Source organism: Gigantopelta aegis, chromosome 15 (assembly GCF_016097555.1).
Source record: "Gigantopelta aegis isolate Gae_Host chromosome 15, Gae_host_genome, whole genome shotgun sequence".
Lineage (NCBI taxonomy): Eukaryota > Metazoa > Mollusca > Gastropoda > Neomphalida > Peltospiridae > Gigantopelta > Gigantopelta aegis.
Window position 1 is genome coordinate 1764888 of NC_054713.1, and position 15799 is coordinate 1780686.

General features: G+C 37.5%; 1 protein-coding gene across 1 annotated transcript; it reads left to right on the top strand.

The window, feature by feature from the left end:
• Positions 1-3775: 3775 nt before the first annotated feature.
• Positions 3776-15486, top strand: LOC121389635 (ryncolin-1-like). Its single transcript, XM_041521279.1, has 4 exons — positions 3776-3882; positions 7082-7178; positions 10617-10781; positions 14568-15486. Exons 1-4 carry the CDS (start codon positions 3778-3780, stop codon positions 14819-14821), a joined length of 621 nt encoding a protein of 206 aa, XP_041377213.1. The 5' UTR covers positions 3776-3777; the 3' UTR covers positions 14822-15486.
• Positions 15487-15799: the final 313 nt, after the last annotated feature.

Here is a 15799-nt window from a genome sequence, read left to right on the forward strand (position 1 = left end):
GTGTGGTCATTACAAGTAGTGAGATGTCTGCAAGTGAGTCATTGCGTCATCCACTAACGGCGTTTCGATACCACTGGCACAGCGAATGGGCCACCCCTCTCAGACGCAGGGTCCATGTGGCCCTTGCCTTGGTGTGACTAGTACAGGACGTTTTATCTGTTTGCCACTAGTCTGTTCACTTACTCACACACTAGTCTCATTTTACAGATTAATCACATGCGTATCGGTATCTACCTATTTACCTTGCGATTTACTTGTCTCATGGATATGCTGTCATTCACACATGGCAGGGCTCGACCACAATCCAGAAGGCTCAGTTTATGTTTTGGTGGCATGGTTATCCGAAACCAGATTGCAAAAAAAAAAAAACCGACATTTATACCCCCACCCCACCCCAACCCAATTTAAACATGAAAGGTTTTAACACAAAAAAGGAGTTTCACGTGCAGTTTTCAGGCAAGTGCCCTGCTTAGTCAAAAACAAAGTTCCAAAAAGTCAAACAATCAGATATTTTTGTTTATGCTTTTCCATACTACTTCTACTGGCAACCACACAGGCTATGAGCAAATGCAATCTGAAATGCTTTATTCAAGTCTGTAACTTACTTTTCTTTACCTATGACCGCCCCTGATTTTTAAAATTTGTATTATTTTATTTTTTAAGTAAGGTAAAATTTGATACTGGCCCTTAACTTGTTGTGACTAGTATATTATGATATGGTTTTAGTTTACCAAGAAACTGAGTGTTGAAAACAACTGCTTGTTGTTTCCCTCCTCCAGTCCAGGGGCGGTACAGACGTACCACTTTTTTTCGGTGTGTGTGTTTATATTTGTTTTATCTGTGAAAATGTCCTTTACAGGTGAATTTGAAAGGAGAGTCTGGTAATCTGGAGCCGTAGCACTATTTTTCACACTATGCCGTCCATGCAGTCTATCAGAATCGAAATACACATTTCTAAATTTCTGATTTTTATTTTTTAGTTATGAATAACGTCAGTTAGCAAATCAAAACACCATGTGACGTCAACTAGGTAATGTGTATTACCAAAAATGTTTAGGAATAGGAAAAAACGTATAATTGTTTTGTTCGTTGTTTTTGTTTGTTTTCATTTGTTTTCATTTTAGAAGTGCTAATAGTTCTACCAGGCGACACCGTTATTGGTTTCGTATTATAGTTCTAATCGAAAGTATATGCAGCAATCTGTTGCTCATTACAAACGAAACATAAAAAATCCCTAGAATGGAAACCTGAAAATGTAATGAGCTTGACAATGTCCTATGTCTGTATATAAACAACTTACATATTAAATAGACAATAAAAGCTTACTTTTTATTTTATTTTAAAGTTCATTAACTTACTAAATTATCACATAAACATTCAAATTGCTTTCACACCATATCTATGACCGTTGGACCTCCTTAACACACTGCATAATCAACTGGTGGCGTTCCCTCACAAAATGGATTAATTTGTGAGGTATAATACTGTTATTTTGTTGTTGCTTTGTTTGTTGTTGTTGTTTTTCCTCGCTAAGAAATACTAGACAGAACATTGTCTGTTAAGGAGGAAAGTGAAAACGGATAGCTGCATTTTATTTTATAAATAAAAAATGAAGCTATTTTAAAAACGTTACACAACTGGTGACAAACACAAACCACCTCCTTACCCCGTAAGGTTTTATAACGAATATCAATTTATGTTAAACATGGAGGTCGTATACGATGTCTGTGCACATCCCATCCGAATCTCACACCTCCTTCCCCATGTCGGTCAAGCAATTAATATTATATTTACTACCTCATTGTTTAAATGCTGAATCAGGCAGATTTTGCTTTGGATAAGAACCAATATGTTTCTATGTTCTGTAATAGAGGAGATATTCAAAACGAATTTCATGTTATGCCCATAAAGCAATACTTCTGAGTTTCTGTTGTAACCCATCGGTTGTCAGACTAATACAATTATGAGTTATTGCTATCTTTCAAAACCGGTGCCTTCGCAGGATTCTGAATATCTTCTGGCCCAACATCATAACCAACGAAGAACTCCACAAACAAACCTCCACACAGTCATTGGTATCGGAGATCAAGCGCCGAAGATGGCGCTGGATTGGCCATGTCATCAGAATGCCTCAAACAGCCCTACCAAGAGTGGCACTCCGATGGACCCCTCCCGGAAAAAGGAAACGAGGAAGACCGAAAGAAACATGGAGGAGGACAGTCGAGAAGGAAATCCGAGAGGGCAGTCTGAGCTGGGGGCTGCTGGAGAAGCTGGCAAAAGACATGCAGTTGTGGCGATCTCTGGTTACAGCCATATGTGCTTCTTAGCACGAAGGGGATTAAGTAAGTTAAGTATTGCTAACACCAGTCAAGTTGTTTATGTTGCTACAGCAGAAAGTCGGTCATCAGATAAAAACAAATCGGTATCTACCTTTCTAATAATTGATATTTTCGTCTATGCCATCTTGTATTGCAAAGCGGTTTCATATTTAGTATATAGTTCACCATTTTGTTTAACATTTTGTGTTATTAGGTGCTTTGTCCTAAGGTGTACGGAAATAAACTCTACTCAATTGAAATGAAAATAATTGTTCGTTGTTTTAGTATAACCCTATGGGTACTACCGAGTGCATTCAGTTGATGTTATGGTCCATCTGTCAAATTAATATATTAGGTCCGCACCTGTTTTTTGTAAACAGAAGACAATGCCATTGTGTTTTAATGGAATTGAACTTAGAACACAATACACGAAAGTAATAAATAAATCAGACGGGTCTTTAACATGGCGGAATCAAGCAGTCTTCAGTTGCAAGGATCATAGCGCAGCGACAGTACGTTATCTATTTTACACGGGCAGTCTGGTTTTCAGTCCGTTATTAGTAATATTCGTTTTTATGATGCCTCGCGTTCAGCTATTGAAAGTAGGCAAATATCTTATGTTTAAAGATTTAACGAGAAAATATACTTGTATTTTATCAGTGTTGTTGAATGTAATCATCGGAGTTTCTCTTGGAAATAACTGTGACGTCAGCTCTCGGCAGTATCGGCTGTCGCTACTCTACACCAATTTAAAACCTGCAGAAGTTCCGGAAAAGGAGTTGAACGTCGGCAACGTAGTGGAGTGTGGCACTATGTGTTTCGATGACGTCACGTGTACAGGGTTTCTCTACAGCGGCGACGACGGCTTGTGTTCTGTGTACAGGAAGACATTTAATACAATGTCATTTGTGAACAAAACGAGAACTATAGCGTACGGTAAGAACTTTTAAGAACACCAGGTTCTTAAAAACAGACACACGGTAAAACTGCACTGACACATTGTAGTTTTGGTAAATACAGGCCATGGGCGTACATAGGATTTTGAAAGGGGGGGGGGGGGGGTTCCAATACATAGGATTTTGAAAAGGGGGGTTCCAAAATAGATTGCAGAGATATTTGGCATATATTTCTATGTTGAGTAAATATAATAATGTCAGATATCAATGTCAGATATATTAAATTATAAAAAAAGCGATTTCGGGGGGGGGGGGGTGGGGGGTTCGGTCGAACCCATCGAACTATGTACGCCCATGCAGACCCACAGTAAAACAATATACATACATACATACATACATACATACATTATTATTATTATTTTCTTCTTTTTGTGTGTGTGTGTGTGTGTGTTGGTGTGCGTGGGGGGATGCTGTATTTTTTTTTGTCGTTTTCGTTTTATAATAAACTTGATTTTCATATTGTAGAACGTCTCACCGACATTCCAGCAGACTGCTATGACGCCATGAAACACGGAGATGCTACCAGTGGCGTTTACACTGTTCAACCACGTGACCGCGGGCCGATGGTCGACGTGTATTGTGACGTCACCAACGATGACGGCTGGCTCGTAAGTCATAGCAGAAAAGCTACTAAATAAAATTCAAAGTCATCATTCGTTTGATATAAGTTTTTATTACATACCCATTAAATGTTACTATATAAATACAGTCCTGAATACAAAAATGAAATACACTTTTCCGTATTTAACTCAACTGCCGGAACTATGCCGTATTCAACGCTACTATTTATAGCACATGGTTACCGGGAATGCCCTTCGCAATATGTAAATAAAGTTGGTGCTTGGTTTGTTTAAAATGCTATTTTGTGGAAAATTTGAACTGAAAACAGACGAAAACGGTGAAAAATATTTACAATTTAATGAGCGCGATACCAAAACTTGAGACGGGAACACTACTAACCAACGAGCTTTTATTTTAATCGACGATAGTTAAGGTCGACGACAGTCACTTTTTGGACCCTTGTTTTGGCTTCGTACACAATTCTTATTCAATAAATAAAACATCTCTAACCGTAATTTTGTGATATGATATATTTGACAAAAGGTACGTTTTATTTCTTTCATCTTTCAAAACTTCAAATTAATATTTTGTCCAGAATTATGAGAAAAAAAAAATACCGACCTGTAGCGTTCTGCTTGTTATAGGAATTTGACAGGGTTCAAGGTTAGTAGACTAGTTTTTATTTTAATGTGGCGCAGCATTGTAATACTACAGCTAATTTTTAATTTAAACGACGTCAGTATTCCAATGACGTCACTTTGCATCTCCTTACAACAACCATAAACTGGGTACATGACGTTTCCTTTTTGGAAAAATTCCAATGTAAAATTGCTATTGATTATTTTTTTTTTTTTTAACATTACTAATGCACCTGGATATGTTTGAACAAAATCTTGTGATTAAAAAATTATACCTTTTACGAAATATGGATTTCTAGTGAAATTATGGTAATATATGCTATATTTATTGTGTACGAAGCCAAAACAAGGGTGCTAAAAGTGACTGTCGTCGACTTTAGCAGCAATGCCGTCGCATGCACCGTCTCCTCACGTAGAAAACTTGAATGAACTGTCAACCGGATTATTCAGTGGAGCGATGATTTATGGTGGCACATTTAATAACTTAAACTTTTCAGCAACGAATAATTCCATGAACATCAATAAAAGAAAACACACCGATGACGACTCAGACAATGAGTGAACAATTCTTGACATTTTTCTTCGTTGATAAAACTGGCACACTGAAGGTTTTCTGACGTATTACGAGCAAATTAAATATTATATTGTTCGTGAATTTTAGCTATTACATTGTCTTTAAAAGGCATTTCAAACAATATCATTAAAATTATAGGTAACTTTTCACTCGTTCTTTCTTATTTCTGTTTATTGTTTAAACAGAACTATATTCCTATGTGTAATAATTGGTGGTTCATCGGTCCGCGTAGTAACACAGCTGACTTAGTTGTGTAAATTTAGAAATCCCCGTCATTAGCTAGCAGTGTTACAATTGTTTAATTATTATTTGGAAAAAAACTCGTGGAATACAGAAATCAGAAAACCACATATATGTAGTTTTGTCTATAGATTTGACTCGATATACATATAAAACGTACGTGGCAGAAACAAAAATCAAATTAAATTAAATTCCAAACAAACAAAAACAATCAAAAACCCAAACGAAAATTAAAATCCCAGACCCCCAAAAAATTAACAACATACAAAAAGAAAAGAAAAAAGGGAACATGAAGCAATAACAAAAAGAAAAACCGAAGCAGTAAACAAAGACAGAGACTGTTTCATAAAGTAATAAAGACAATTAAATTGAATTTCAGACAAAAACAACGAAATAGAAAGCAGTGATGAAAAAAATCCTACCCTCAAATATAAACGTCCAGACTAAAATAAAAAAAATAAAAATAAAAATAAATAATAATAATAATAATAATCATAATAATAATAATAAATTATTATTATTATTATTATTATTATTATTATTATATTATTATTATTATTATTAATTTTAAAAAGGGAAAAAGAGTAAAGCCAGATTTTAAAAGCAAAAACGTAGGACACTATTTATTTAATTGTAGCAGTAAAAATTCATTAATTTAAGAATTGAACGTTATATTTTTGACGTTCATGCGATGATAAACACCAACACCGTTTTACACACTGTATGAATGGCGTAGCGCGTTCAATTCTTATAATTCCAAATGCATTAATATTGCCATTATACAAAACTATATTTAAAAAGCCAATCTATTCCACAATGATTTACAACTGTATCAATACAAAAATAAGGGAATTCCCTTAGAAAAAAAGTTAGGCCTACATTCTGTTTTTTTCCCATCAAATCTCCATTCATTATAAGGATTTACATAAGGTTTTATAAATTTTAATTTTCTGAATCAAATGTGGATAAAAAGTTATAAAATTTAAAATAATTGAACATCAACTGATAACGCAAACAGGTTTTTTTTTAATATCAAACGATAATTAATTAAGGATTGAACGATCTATATAGGCCTACTTAAATGGAAGATTTGTTATAAAGCGGTTAGAGTAGTATATGAATTTTTAACTAATGAACATAAAGGGAGAGCGTCAAATTATTTAGAAGATTTATCAATTACTATATTAAAATTGCAATTGTCAAAAGTTGAATTAGTGGAACGTGAATGTGAAGACTGACTTGAAAGGGATAAAGTGGTTTCAGTGTTACTGTGTGTGTGGATTTCAGAGGAAGTTTGTGATTGTGTGATATTATTGTCGGAAAGGACAGGTCGCATAATTGTGCACTTTCGCGCGTGTCAGTTGTCGATTTGGTGTTTTTGTCAAATGTGACAGAGCTGCGCTCATGTCTCTGTTTTGATTTGTTGAGTATTCTTTGCTATAACTTCTAATAGAAGCTTCGTTTTTCGTCTCTCAGTTCAAAACCGGATTCGTTTAAAGCCTGAATTGTCACTGTCACTCACAGTGCAGACGATATTGGGATAAAAATAGAAAAACGATGGAATCCTCGGGGATTCCGTTGTTGACCTAATTGATAAAAAGTAGTTCCGGTAATAACATTCTGTTTTTATTTGTTAACCGAAAAAAGTGCAGGTTTCACGTTCATGGAAGAATGAACGTTTTTTTTTTTTTTTTTTACCTCACGTGATAGCATTTTAACCAATCCAGCTGCCTATTACAAAACAGAAATTATAAAATGGAATTATAGTAATATGTTAGGTTTGTTTTCCACTAGGTTATTCAGCGACGGACCGACGGGTCGGAAGATTTCTACAGAAAGTGGAATGAATACAGAGACGGATTTGGAGATTTGGAGAACGAATTCTGGTTGGGTCAGTGTAGATTATTATCTTACATATATCCAGGAATGGATTCATCGAGTCACAGGGATCCCGTGATTCTACCTTTATTAGGGAAACGTTAGGGTACACAAGCCTGCTGTCAGTCATAAATATTTCATATAGATGTAGGCACAATAGCTGCATATATATATATATATATATATATATATATATATATATATATATATATATATATATATATATACTAAGTCAAATTAAAAACTTCACAATCTAAAATTTGAATACGGTCAATGAGTCAATGAGTGTTGAAAGCAGGTATTTTTCAGGAATAAATATTGTAATGGCAATGTCCACACTCCATTTGAAGCCCATCACAGCTCACGTGAACCGATTCATAGGACGTGCACAGCACCATTGAGGCAAAAGTGGTTTTGCACGAGCCACTGGTCATGTGATTACAATAGTACACGTGTTTTCATCGTTATATGCTCACATTAGTCTGACACAACGAAAAAACACATTAAAAGGATATTTGTTACGACCTGTTTCGATGCTACGCCTCACAAATGTGCAGCGTGAACGTGCCGTCGGCATGTTTCACGCGGGAACGTCAGTAGCTGAAGTTGCAAGGACGTTGGATTGCAGTCGACAGGCAATTTATGATCTGCGGATACCAGAACAACAAACGGGCACCACAGCTGATCGCCCCCGACCGCCCCCGACCGGGTAGACCACGTGTGACGTCACATACAGAAGACCGTCATATTGTGTTACGTCACCTCCGCAATCGTTTCATGACACCTACAGCATCCATTAATGAACTTTTCAGACGTCGGGTGTCCGCGCAAACGATCCGAAATCGACTGCGAAGCACTAACCTCCACGCACGGCGCCGATATTTGACCAATTTTGACCCAATTTCATCGACGTCAACGTCGATGAAATTGGGTCAACTGTGGGCACAACGCCACTTGCGATGGACTCATAGGGAATGGAATGGAGTCGTATTTAGCGATGAATCAAGATTCACCGTGCAGGCAGAGGTTTGGAGATAACGTAGTCAACGTCATGTTCAGTGTTGTGTCAGTGAAGTTGACAAATTCGGAGGCGGAAGTGTAATGGTTTGGGGTGCTTTTTGTGGAAATGGACGTTCTCGACTTCTTGTCATCCATGGCAACCTCAACGCTGCTGCATACCGCGATCAGGTGCTGGCCCAGGAACTTGTGCCCATCTTGGCAGCTCATTGTCCAGGCTTGATCTTTCAGCATGATAATGCCAGACCCCACACGGCCATCTTGACAAGGGGTTACCTGAGGAACGCGGGCATCAGTGTCATGGATTGGCCTTCAAGGTCGCCCGACCTGAATTCCATCGATGTACTAGGGAGACGCCTGCGCATTCTCAGGAACCCTCCACTTTGCAGGAACTTGGTGTCTCGTTAGTGGAACAATGGCGCCGTATCCCTAATGCCGTCTTTACACGCATCAGGCAGTAGATGAGGAGGTGTTGCCTTGTAGTTGTGGGTACACATGGAGGAACCTGTGATTTCATCAAACGACCCTGCTTGTGAATTACCATGTTGACTGTTTGTAGTTTTGACGAATGCTATGGGCGCATCGAACAGATTTTTGACTCAACATTTATTCTTATTATTTCTTTGGACGTCATTAAAAAAAAACATTCATGATCAAGGCCGTATCTCTGCACAATACAGAGTGTAATAGGTATTTGGCTAAATAGTGGACGATTCCTGGCTAAATAGTGGACGATTCCTGGCTAAATAGTGGACGATTCCATGAGTCTAGTTTCTCGTCTGTAGGAGATACTAAGATTCCATTTAAATTAATTATTCTGAATCATTTAATTTTTGCATCTTTCATAGCTATTGACACAGGGTCAGCGGAGTGGGTTTTGAAATTGGAGATGGGATGGGTGGGATGGAGGGGGGGGGGGGGGGACACTATCAGTACGATGTCTCGGGGTAGAATACATTCATTTGAGATCTGAAGGCCTCAAACCTGATAGGATGATTTGGAGATATGCTTATCAGAAAACAAATCTGAATTTCAAGTCCTCACAGGGCATTGCAAGAGCTTTTTCCCTTCTTTTTTCTTTATTTATTTTGGTCAGTTTTCATAGGACACATCTTCAGTTAAAGTACAGAAAACAACTCTGACAACAAGTCAAAATCTTCTTTGGAAGGAAGGAAGGAAATGTTTTAGTTAAAGACGCACTCAACTCATTTCATTTACGGTTGTATGGCGTTGGAGATATGGTTAAGGACCACACATATATTGAGAGGGGAAACTCGCTGTCGCCACTTCATGACTACTCTTTTCGATTAGCAGCAAGGGATCGTTTATATGCACCATCCCACAGACGTGATAACACATACCACGGCCTTTGATATACCAGTCGTGGTGCACTGACTGGAGCGAGAAATAACTCAATGGGCCCATCGACGGGGATCGATCCCAGACCGACCGCGCATCAAGCAAACGCTTTACCACTGGGTTACGTCCCGACCCTAAATGGTATTTGGCAACAGTGCTACGTGTACCCCTGATCTGACTATGATCCACGACACGGAGCCCAAAACGTTGAAACATGTTTCCAAACATTATTATATGCTTGAATAAAATATAAACCCCAAAATAAACTGAAATCAACAAAACGTAATGCAATTTTTCTAGATTTTAGATTTCCATATAAAATATTACTACAAAGCTATTTTTGAAAACATTTACGCTAAATAATATTTATTTATTGCCCACCTTTTAATCGTCTAGGTGTGTTGTACAAGTTTCGTACACATCAGCAGTAATCTATTACTTGCTAAATGACGTCAGGTGATGTTGTCTTTCCTGTTCCTATCGATGTGCATTCGCATATCTCTTTGATTTGAGTTGGAAATAATTGTTAGATTTTGCATGATTTGAAGGCGGGTAGCTAATAAAATACCACATTTGTTTTCGCTAGACTTCTTGAACTCTTATATCATTCCCTATCCTATAACTTACCCATTATATTCATGTCATAAACCCATGTGATAATATAGTGAATTAACCCGGTTAATAATGGTATGCATATTTGCAAGGTCTCTAGGTTATGTGTTGATGTGGATGGGTCATTTGGTTAGAAGCCAACAAGACCTATATATCTGAGCATAACGTTTTCAAAAATTTAGTTAAATTTGTGCTAATCGTGATGACGTCATATTACCGATGGCGGCGACTTTAGTACTGTCATTTACTAAAACATTTTAATTAAAATGCTATTTTAGAAGTGTTATAGGATAAATAGAATTCGCTACTTGTGTTTTTTTAATATGTTAAATATCAACCTCGTTTAGTTAATAGGCATTTGTCTCGGCAGAGCCTCGACAAATACCGATTAACGTAGACTCGATTGATATTTTGCCATATTAAAAAATACACGTGACGAATCCTCCATATATTTACTTCAAAGGCAATACACAGATTTATCGCATAACCAGCCAGGGTGTTTATGATCTGAGAATCGACTTGGAAGACATGGAAGGAAACACCAGATTCGCGCTGTATAAGAACTTCTCACTGGCTTCAGAGCAAGATTCCTTCAGACCGAGTCTGGGCGAGTATAGTGGGAACGCAGGTACGTTTGAAGTGTGGAACACATAGGCTTTCGTTCTTAACTTGTGTCTATAGTCCATCCTATCATTATATAAACATGTTTTTTCCTGAAAATAATTTCCGTTTGGTTTGACGTAAGACGAAAAGTAAAAGTGTTTTGGAAATAACACACTATTGTTGTGCGCAATATACAAATCAATCTACTCAGAAATAAGTAACTTGTAGTAATTCCATAGTATGAAAAAAGGCATTTCCTGTGGGACGGACTATAGCTGAGCATTTCAGAGGTTCTCTTCTTCTTCTTCTGTGTGGGGGTGGGACGTAGCCCAGTGGTAAAGCACTCGCTTGGTGAGCTTTCGGTCTGGGATCGATCCTCGTAGGTGATCATTCAAATATTTCTCGTTCCAGCCAGTGCACCAAGACTGGTATATCAAAGGCCGTGGTATGTGTTATCCTGTTTGTGGGATTATGCATATAAAAAAAATCCCTTGCTACCAATGGAAAAAATGTAGATAGTTTCCTGTCAAAGACTATTTGTCAAAATTATCAAATGTTTGACATCCTATAGCCGATGAACTGCCGATGATTAATGTGATCTAGTGGTGTCGTTAAACAAAAAAACACACTCAAAAAACAGTTTTTATTGGAGGCTCCATCTAGCTCAGTCTGTAGAGTGCCAATCTAATTAAAATTAGCTTCACTGGTTAATTACTATTACCTGTGGATCTAACAGCACCCCATGGGAGCTCACGTCCAGTTGACCTTTCATTCGACTAATCAATACCTTACTTGCAAAAATCATGCCAGTGATCTGAAAGGACTTTGAAAACATTCGGAATTATGCCGAAGGTATACGAAATTATTCGGGTGAATTACGAAGTATTCCGGAAACTAGTTTTAATATAAAATTTTAATGATGAACTTTCGTTTCAAGACAAAAAAAAGTGATAGTATAGCCATAAAATCTATTTATTCTAGTATACAATCCAGACTTTATTACTGCACTTTTTCCCCCGTTTTTTAATGTTGAAATAGGCCAAGTTCGCCTATTGCTTGAGCGACAATCTAATTGAATTGGAGCTCGGCTATATGAACCACGGCTGTAACAGCCGAGGACTGCATATATAAACTTAATGCAAAATGGTTACGATTATTATTTAATCCCGTTGTCATAGAAATGAATCAACGTTCGGCGGCCATACAGTGTTAAAATAACTATCATTACAGATTATCTTAAGCGCTCGACTTATTATCTCATCTGCTCAACTTATTAACTTGAGCACTTGACTTATTATCTCAACTGCTCAACTTATTAACTTGAGCACTTGATGTATTATCTCAAGCGTTCTACTTGTCTTGAGTGCTCGACTTATATTATCTCAAGAGTTTGACTGATTATCCTGAGTGCTCAACTTATTATGTTAAACTCTTGACTTATTATCTCAACTGCTCAACTTATTAACTTGAGCACTTGATGTATTATATCAAGCGTTCTACTTGTCTTGAGTGCTCGACTTATATTATCTCAAGAGTTTGACTGATTATCCTGAGTGCTCAACTTATTATGTTAAACTCTTGACTTATTATCTCAACTGCTCAACTTATTAACTTGAGCACTTGATGTATTATTTCAAGCGTTCTCTTGTCTGCTCGACTTATATTATCTCAAGAGTTATGAGTGCTCAACTTATTATGTTAAACTCTTGACTTATTATCTCAACTGCTCAACTTATTAACTTGAGCACTTGATGTATTATTTCAAGCGTTCTACTTGTCTTGAGTGCTCGACTTATATTATCTCAAGAGTTTGACTGATTATCCTGAGTGCTCAACTTATTATGTTAAACTCTTGACTTATTATCTCAACTGCTCAACTTATTAACTTGAGCACTTGATGTATTATCTCAAGCGTTCTACTTGTCTTGAGTGCTCGACTTATATTATCTCAAGAGTTTGACTGATTATCCTGAGTGCTCAACTTATTATGTTAAACTCTTGACTTATTATCTCGAGTTATCGATTTGTTATCTTAATTGTTTGATTTATTATCTCGAGTGCTCAACGTATCCTTAGTGCACGACTTATTATCTCGAGAGTTCGATTTATTATCTCAAGCGTTCGACTTATTATCTTGAGTTTTCAACTTCTGCATCAGTACTGTACAGTTAAAAAGATAATTGGAAAAGAAAACGACATACATGTTGAGGAGAGTTAATATGTTGAGCGCTTGACATAACACATTGATAGTTTGAGATAATTAGTTGAGAGCTCAAGATAATAAGCTACATTTTCCCATTAGTGGCATGGGATCTTTTATATGCACTTTCCGACTGACAGAAAAACAAATGCCACGGCCTTTGACCAGTTGTCGTGCACTGGTTGTAACGAGAAAAACCCAGTCAGTTGAATGGATCTACCAAGGTGATTCGATCCTGCGACGCAAGCACCCCAGGGGAGCTCTCAACCTACTGCGCTAAACCCCGTCCACGCCCAGTCACAAAGAGAATTGCCAAAGATAAAGACATACGTGATGATGAGAGTTAAAATGATGAGCGCTCCACATAATAAATCAGTAGCTCGAGATAATGTTTCCAGTAACAGAAAGGGATCTTTTATATGCACTGTGATAGGCTTTTGATATACCAGTCATGGGACACTGGTTGGGACGGGAAAAAAACATTCACAAAATGATCCACTGAGGAGATTCGTTTCTGTAATCAGTGAACCTCAGGTGAGCACTCTACCGACATCTAGGTCCCGCTCCCTTGAGATAATATGTCGAGAGTTCGAGATCTTTAAAGTAAGAACAATATAAGCTTGTGTCCTAAATATACCTCTTAGTTATTGGTAGTCCGTAGAACAAAAAACAAAAATATATATATATATATATATATATGTGTGTGTGTGTGTGTGTGTGTGTGTTAAAGGCCATGGTGTGTGCTTTCCTGTCTGTGGGAAAATGCATATATAAAAGATCCTTTGCTGCATTAGAAAAAAAAAAGTAGCGTGTTTCCTCTGATGACTACGTGTCAGAATTACCACGTTTGACATCCAATAGCTGATGATTAATTTACCAATGTGCTCTAGTGATGTTGTTAAACCAAAAAGAAAAACAAACTTGTATCTCACCAGACAGATCTCGCCAATGCATTAAAACATGTTTTATTTTATAAAATAAATAATTTGTTATGTAAAATTAAAGATTGATGATTGATTTAGTTATTTAAAAAAATAAATTAAACACCTGGAGTTTTGTTTCCAATTCCAATCATTCATCCACGACTGGCATATCAAAGACCGCGATATGCTCTGACTGTGGAAACATGAATACAACAGGTCCTGAGATGCTAATGGAAAAATGTAGCAGATATTCTCTAAAACGAAATGTCCAAATTATAAAATGGTCTGACATCCAATAGTCGATGGTTAGTAAAAAAAAGTTTGGTTTGTTTAACAACACCACTAGAGAACATTGATTTATTAATCATCAGCTATTAGGTGTCAAACATTTTGGTAATTTTGACGTGTAATCTTACAACGGAAACCCGCTACATTTTTCCATCAGTAGCAAAGGATCTTTTATATGCACTATCCCCCAGGCAGGATAGCACATATCACGGCCTTTGATATACCAGTCGTGGGATCAATCCCAGACCGACCACGCATAAAACGAGCACTTTACAACTGGGCTATATCCCGCCCCTCAATGTTTAGTTTATCAATGAACTTTAATGTTGTCGTTGGACGAAACGAACGTTTAGCTTCCATTTTTATGCACTCTTTACAGAAACCACATCTTTGATTTCAGGTAACAGTCTTGCTGTGCACAATGGACAGAAATTCACTGCAAAAGACAGGGATCTTGATATCTCACTGGGCAATTGTGCGCAGAAATTTAAAGGTGCCTGGTGGTACAAAAACTGTATGGTATCCAATCTCAACGGACAGTACTTGGCAGGGAACCATTCTTCGTTTGGAGATGGAGTCAATTGGAACGGTTGGCTAGGAAAGCGTTACTCTCTAAAGAGAACTGTAATGAAGATCCGACCCATGAAGTTCTGACGTGGTCATCAAGCGAACAGACAACCTACCTTCACATAAACAACGAATATCATCCAGTGAGCAGACAACCTACTTTTACATAAACCACGAACATCATCCAGTGAGCAAACAACTTTATGTTCACAGAAACAACAAACATTCACAAAAAACAAGAACATCATCCAGTGAGCCGACAACCTATCTTCATAGACAACACCAACATCATTCATTGAGCAGATAACCTACATTTACAAAAAACACGAACATACACAGAAACCACGAACTTCATCCATTGAGCAGACAACCTCCCTTCACAGAAACCACGAACATTCACAGAAACCACTAATATTCACAGAAACCACGAACATAATCCATTGAGCAGATAACCTACCTTTACAAAAACCACGAACCTTCACAGAAACTACGAACGTCATCCAGTGAGCAGATAACCTACCTTTACAGAAACCAAGAAGATTCACAGAAACCACTAATATTCACAGAAACCACGAACATCATCCATTGAGCAGACAACGTACATTCACAGAAACTACGAACATCGTGCATCTGAACGAAAAAAGAAGGAAATGTTTTGTTTAACGGCGCACTCAACACATTCTATATACTTACGGTTATATGGCGTCAGACATATGGTTAAGGACCACACAAATATTGAGAGAGGAAACCCGCTGTCGACACTTCATGGGCTACTCTTTTCGATTAGCAGCAAGGGATCTTTTATATGCACCATCCCACAGACAGGGTAGTACATACCACGGCCTTTGATATACCAGTCGTGATGCACTGGTTCGAACCAGAAATAGCCTAACGGGCCCACCGACGGGGATCGAGCCAGCGCTGTACCACTGGGCTATGCCTCGCCCCTTCGTGCATCTGAAGTCAGAAAGAAAAGGCGACATTCTCTGACAGAAGACTATAGACTAGAAGTTCTGATAAAAATAAAAAAATAATAAAATTGGAGATATGCAATTCTGAAATAAA